The sequence below is a fragment of the Ambystoma mexicanum genome, chromosome 4p, assembly GCF_040938575.1.
Source record: "Ambystoma mexicanum isolate Mex_15411 chromosome 4p, UKY_AmexF1_1, whole genome shotgun sequence".
NCBI lineage: Eukaryota > Metazoa > Chordata > Amphibia > Caudata > Ambystomatidae > Ambystoma > Ambystoma mexicanum.
In genome coordinates, this window is record NC_090927.1 from 970,404,840 (window position 1) to 970,411,357 (window position 6,518).

General features: G+C 47.9%; 1 protein-coding gene across 1 annotated transcript in view; it reads right to left on the minus strand.

Moving 5' to 3' along the window:
- The window catches only part of CEP57L1 (centrosomal protein 57 like 1), a 391,785-nt gene extending 387,477 nt beyond the window's left edge, over positions 1-4,308 (minus strand). The window contains exon 1 of the mRNA XM_069606543.1: positions 4,051-4,308. Within this exon, the coding sequence (XP_069462644.1) occupies positions 4,051-4,293 (243 nt within the window). The 5' untranslated portion in view covers positions 4,294-4,308. The remainder of the gene's footprint in view (positions 1-4,050) is intronic.
- Between the last annotated feature and the right edge of the window lie 2,210 nt (positions 4,309-6,518).

The following is a 6,518-nucleotide window of genomic DNA, read 5'->3' on the forward strand; positions in this document are numbered from 1 at the left end:
GCATCAGCTTCACCTCACTGATGATCCCCAACAAGGGTGAAACACGTGTATGGGGTTGCTGGTGGTACTCTCGTTCAGGTTGGAGTTGCCATTGCATTTCGGTGCTGGACTGCCCCTGGGCAGGACAAAGACTGATATGCAAATGGATATTTCCCATCTGTGAAAGGCACAGTGAGTAAAAGCAGTGGCTGCGAACTCTCAAGTGGTTAATAACCACTGAACAGGTTATCAAGTCTGTTCTTTCGAGAGAGGGGCGCCCGCTACCATTGTAAAACTAATGCCCATTATACTTGCCCTGCCGATGAAAGGAGTACAATTTTGCTGTTCTAAACAATGAAATAAGGATATACCATCAAAGCTCAAACTCAGAACATGCCCACGGAACTAGCAAAAGCAAAACAAACCTGTCTCATCAAATATATTCCCCTTGGTTTATGGGAAACTTTACCATAGGCCCACGTGTACACAGCACAGGTTCACCCTGTCGAGAAATCCTAGCTGCACCAATGCAGCCAACTCAGTATTGGAAAGGACTCCCGCCAGGACGACTAACAATTTGCATGGGGATAAAACTTCAATGAAACCATGAAACGAAGTGTCATTAGTTCCATATGTTCCTGCCCCGAATACCAACTCTAAACAAATGAAGTTCTCCGAACTGCAAAAAAACAGTACCAAGTTTCAAACCTGTCCAATTAAAACCAACAAAGAAGAAGGTTGCAGCTGAAAGTGCCCAGAACAGTAGCAACTTCCAATATACGCTTTCAAGTCTAACTAAGAAATGTATCTGCCATCTAGACTTTTTTGGGACAGAACAGAGTGAAGCCAAGTTCTGCCATTTCCCTTTCAGGCGCGGGACACATTCTAAAGGGGAAGCAGGAACACAGCAAAGCGATTCCAATACACACACTCGACCCAACTGAGGCAGGCGTCTACACGATGGACAAAAAATAAATACATTTGGGCTAGGACAGTGTAAAACAAAATATTCCCATTTACCTGTTCTTGTCCAGAACGCACTCTGAACTATGCAAACTACTTTTCGAGCACCAGCCAAACACCATGTACACAGTTTAAAGGAACATTTTCGAAAATGTCAACAGAAGCATCGGGCTGTACCTACCTTCTTTCTGAGTAGTTCTGCACACAAGCGAGTTGGGAGGCAATGCAGTCTTGCTTTCTACCTGGACCTGTGCGCAAAGAAAGAATTGGAGTGTCGGGCCGGGAAAGCTCAGTTTCCTCTGTGGTGTATTCTGATTACAAAGCCAGGCAGCCACCAGGGAAGGCGCCCTTTTATGCCCCCACCCCAAGTGGCGCGAAAGTTCAGAGAGCCTCTGACTTCTGTAACGTTACACAAGTACTATGTGACTGGCAGTCAGCAGCTGCAGCTATTGTGCTGCAGCTACTCTCCCCATGGCACTCGGGGAAATTTCGCACTCCAGAGACCGGGGGGCCCCGGCCAGCTGCCCACTTTGCACAGCAAGAAACGGGCCTGATTATTATATACGTAGTCACTTAAACAGACCCTGCTCTGGTGTAGTAGCTGCACAGCAGTTATTGTGTCTGTGAGCATTCCAGAGCCTGAAACGTATCGTTAATGAGCTTCGGAGCAACTACTGTGTCTACGATACCAACGATAACAGGCTGCCTGTGCAATTTCAAAACCAGATGTATAGAAAGTCGCGTACTTACAATGTTAATATTAAAAAGGACATTTGTACCGCACACTATCACCACCAGAGTGGTCCCCTGGCGGATCTAAAAAAAGGAAAAGTGGGTGGGGCGAGTTAGTGGGACCAAGCAGAAAAAGTGAAAGAAAGCAGTGATGTGCTGTTGGCAGCTTCAGTTCGGTTAGCACCATACGCTCAGAGTAGGTGTGCTTTTCGGTTGGTAGCCGTCGTGTTCTGTTGTGCGAAGCTATGTGTGTTGCGGTGTAGTGACGTTTGTGCAGTTTTCTGTGCTTTAGGGGTGCGTTTGGTTAGAGTTTGAGAGGTGTATGCAGAAGGGTGAGATTGTTAGTGGGTTGGTTAGTGGCCTCGCTATCTTGATGTGATATCTCCACATCGGTATTTAGATGCAGCACTGGCGAATATTCACAATCCTATCTAGATGTGACGCAAGCTAATATTCACAAATCTAAATGTGGCACTGGCTAACATTCACAATTCTGACTGGGATGTGACACAGGCTAATATTCAGTTCTGTCTCAATGTGGGAAAGACCAATATTTACAGTCCTATCTCAATGTGGCAATCTCTAGATGTGAAACAAGGCAGCATTAGCAATTCTCTTCAAGTGTGACACAGGCCATTGTCCACAGTTCTATCTAGATGCGACTTGCGTGATAATCTAACTTCTCACTAGTTGTGAAGCTGGTTACTATTAGTAGCCTGGTCTGCTATGAGGGTAGGTAGAGTGGCAAGCTTCTGGAGTAGAGTGATTGCTCTACTCCAAACCCAGGCCACACCTACCTTGTTAGTCGCTGCTGGTTGACGGCTGGCCACTGGCCTCCCTTGCTGACACGATAGGGAGCTGCCCTTTGCCTTGGGGGCTGCACAGGCAGTGGGGGTGCCCTGGGACTATGTATTAAGAGGGAGAACAGGCCAATCCCAGTGTCGGTGGGCGGGATGAGGGAGTGGGTAAGTAGGAAGCAGACCGGGGTAGGGAGGTGAAAGCGCATTTTCTTTTTTGAAATAACGGATGCAGGGGGTGGGGGGACATGCAGGTCCTGAGCAGCCTTATGTGTGGATTTCCTCCGGATACTGGCTGCTGGTTTGTTGCAGGGGGACTAGTTGTCCGTTGCAAGTTGCTAAGGCCCTAGTTGCCAATCCGAGTGTTGGTGGGCGGGATGAAGGGAGGAGGGAGCAATTGCTCGAGAGCACGTTTGTGTGTGTGTTTTTTTTTTTTTTTTTTTTTAATAAAAGATACAGGGGGGGGGGGAAGCGCACAGGTCCTGGGCAGCCTTACCTGTGGATTTCCTCCGGGTGTTTAATTTCAACATGTCGTAAGCAGCAGCACCACCACCAAGAATAACCTTTAGGAGGGGTACAGAGGGGGCCACAGACAAAAGTAGGGAGGCCGCCTATAAAAGGGCAATGTGTGACGTCAGAGGCACTCCTGCAAATAATCTTTTGTGCACACCAACTACCACACCCATTTGGTGTACCTCCTCTCCCATCAGAATGTAGGCACTAAACCATTAAGTCACTAATGACCCATCTTTAGCAGTTGAGTGCGCTACATTCTGATGGAGGGGCTGCTCTTGGCTGCAGGGTGACTTAACAGCTTTTAGTTGTTGTGCAACATTTTCTTTCAATGCTGTGTCCCCCTCCCCCCCCCACAAACCCTCTCTAACTCGCCACCACCACCAACCACCCCCAAGCCCCTACCCCAAACACAGAACACATTTATTTGTAACGAAAATGCAGCAAAAGCCCCACAGGGAACTGAAACACGGTAGGCACATAGCTTTAAGTGGTTTTCCAGTGGAGTTCATTTTAATAGCAACCTTTCACGTGGAGGCACAGAAACTAAGATGAGAAATACTTCGATACATGTACATGCTTGTCAATTTTCATTTACAAACCGCATCCGTTTTAGACTCGATTGTAGCAACTTTATCGTTCCTAGAATATCTATGGCCAAACAGCTTGTCCCAAGGTTTACAGACGGTTCAGCTGAATGCAAAGCACCTGACACACCATGCCGAAAGCCCTTTCTTTGCTAAACGTTGCTTCCTCAGAAACAGATTGCACGGGTTGGAGACAAACAGGGGGGGGGGGGGGGGGGTGTACAAGGGCGGGCCCAGGATTTCAGAGGAGGGCAGAGAGTGCCCGAGGCACGCCGCTCTCCCCCCACCCCCCAAGCAACAGCAACGCCACTGGTGAGAAGTACAATACAACGAATTACAGCTTCAACGTGCATTTCCAGGGTTTGCAAAAGAGGCTCCTCTTAACAATATAACAAAGAGGGGTTAGAACGTCTAAGTTAATGGATGCGAAAATAAATGCATATAAAATTCACTACAAGAGCTGGAGCGCATGCACTCACCTGATGCTGTCCGGAATCAGGAGTCAGGTCATGAGCGTTTCGTAAAGGGTTGGTAGTGTCTAGCTCCCATTCGAGAAATGGATCATAGCAACGCTGCGCCGCCACTTCATCACGTGGGCTGCTCTGGATCACGTGAGTTTCAAATTTGACGTCATCTTTTTTGCACGAGCGGGAAGGCAAGGCTTTGAGCGGGAAGGCAAGGGTTGCACGAGCGGGGAGAGATTCCTCCGTTACAAAGCACATTTCGTATAGTTGATTGTTATTTGGTGTTTGAAAACGTGTTATTTGGTGCTTGAATTTGGTTTATGGTAAGTCTTAAAGTTATCTCGAGAAGGTGGTGTTTCTGTGTATTTTGGGGGTTTGTAATGTGAATATGGTGTGAGATTTACTAAGTACAGGCAGAATCAGTTCTTCTTTGGTTTTTTTCATGCAGATATGCGATTTGCCCGGGGGAGATCTGTTTTATGGAGTGGGGCTGGGCACAGCACGCGTCTCCCTTCCCAATGGGACTGGCACTGTACCAGTGAACCGTACAGCAAATAGTTATCCTCCCGGCTGGAGGGGGATGGGGGGGGCGCTGGAGGATTTGTTATTTGTAGCAGATGGGGATATGTATGTGCAGCAGATGGGGATATGTCTTTTATGCAGACAGACGCATTTGTGTATGAATTTCCAGCATAAAATTTCAGTTATTATTTCTCCTGCATGGGGGGGGGGGCGATTTGGCATTCCCTGCGGAGTGGGTTGTGCATTTACCCCTTTGTAATGTGTGGCAGTGAAAGGCTAAAGGGAGGCCTTATATTGCTTTCATTATCAATCACACATTTAAAGGCCCTTTGAGACCCAGTAGCATTGTGTGGACCACTCCATGCCGTGTAGGGGCAGCTATCTATTTTTTATTGTGTATTTATAAGGCGCTTCTACATCTCAGAAGTGTTTCGAAGCAGCAGGTATATTTAGGTGCTGGTGGGTTTGTTTTTCCTATTTTGATGCAGCAACATCCACCCCAAACAGAAGTGATTTGTGGCTCAGCCGTGCACGCCGAGGGAAATTCAGTGCAGATGTTTTTTCCAAATTCGGCTGCCAGCGGCAAGTCGGATTATACCATAAATGCCTACATTCCAAAATGAAAAACCCAGAGCTCTACTTCCCTCGAATGCCATGCTCACACGTTTGCAAGGCCACGCCCACACGCTCAGCTCACTTATTTAAAAAAGAAAAAAGCCACTCAACGTTACGCTGCGTGACGAAAACAGTTCAGTATGCAGGGTAATTTGTTTTTAGAAAGCAATTGGACCAGATAAGAATGTCACCAATAGTATGTAAATTGCTATTTCAACTTTTTAAAAATGTATCCCATGATGCCTTCTCCTTGTCATGTCCCCATCCTGCTTATATGATCTTCTCTTATATTTGGTCACCTTGTTGTTAGTTTTCGAGCTTAGACCTTCAGAAATAAAACACTCTGCTATACATTTTAGCGTGGAAAGTGTACTATGGTAGTTATCAGGCACACTTGGATCCTATAAAAAATGCAACAAAAAAAAGTGAGGAATGCCGAGCACATGCAAAATGAGGAGCTAATTTGGGATGGCTGTGTGCATTTTTTCCGCTCTCTGTCTGTATAGGACAGAGTTTCTACATTTCCCTGCATTGTCTTACTGACTAGGTGCCTGCATGTTCATGTATACTATGCTTATATACAGTGAAAATGCAGACTCCTATGTAGTCTTACCAGCAAGATAACCATTGAGTATTTCGCCTTAAGAATAGCCATACTGCAGGCAGAGGTCTTCAATCTGTGGGGCGTGTGATCCAGGACGGTGAGAAAAGAGAAAATACTTTTTTTGCCTCACTTAACTGTGCATGGAGAGCCACTGCCCCCCCCCATGCACATGCCCAGGCAGTGTGACGTGGCCACGAAACAGGAAATAAATGCAGCCTTGATGTGCGCTTTCCTGCATTTGGATCGCGTGCTCACGCTGCATTGTTGCTTCCTGCTGGTGCTGCCAGCGTCTTCTTGCCTGGTAAGGGATGCCTCTTCTCGGCTCAGCCCCCCACACCACAGTTGGAGGGGGTGGGGGAAGTGAGCATTTCAGGCCTTTGCCGGTGCCTCTGCTTCTCTCTCCCCCTTTGGACCCACGAAGGCGAACGCGTGGGGAGAGAAGGCGAGCAGGAGGTCCGGATCACTGCAATGCTGGTCACCCTGCACCCCTCTCACTCTGTGCCCCCAACTTGGGGGCCATGGGGAAGAGGAGCCGAGCGGGGATGGATGCACGCATTCCCGTTGTTGTATTATATCGGGCTCCAACACAGCAGATTGCGAGGCTCCAGCAATCTTCTGTAGGGGAGCCGGATATCATACAACACCGGCCGCCTGCCTTGTCACCCTTCTGGTCCATGGGACGGCTCTGGCCGGGTCTGAGATCCTGCATCGGATCCGGCATCCAGCCTGCCTCACACATGAC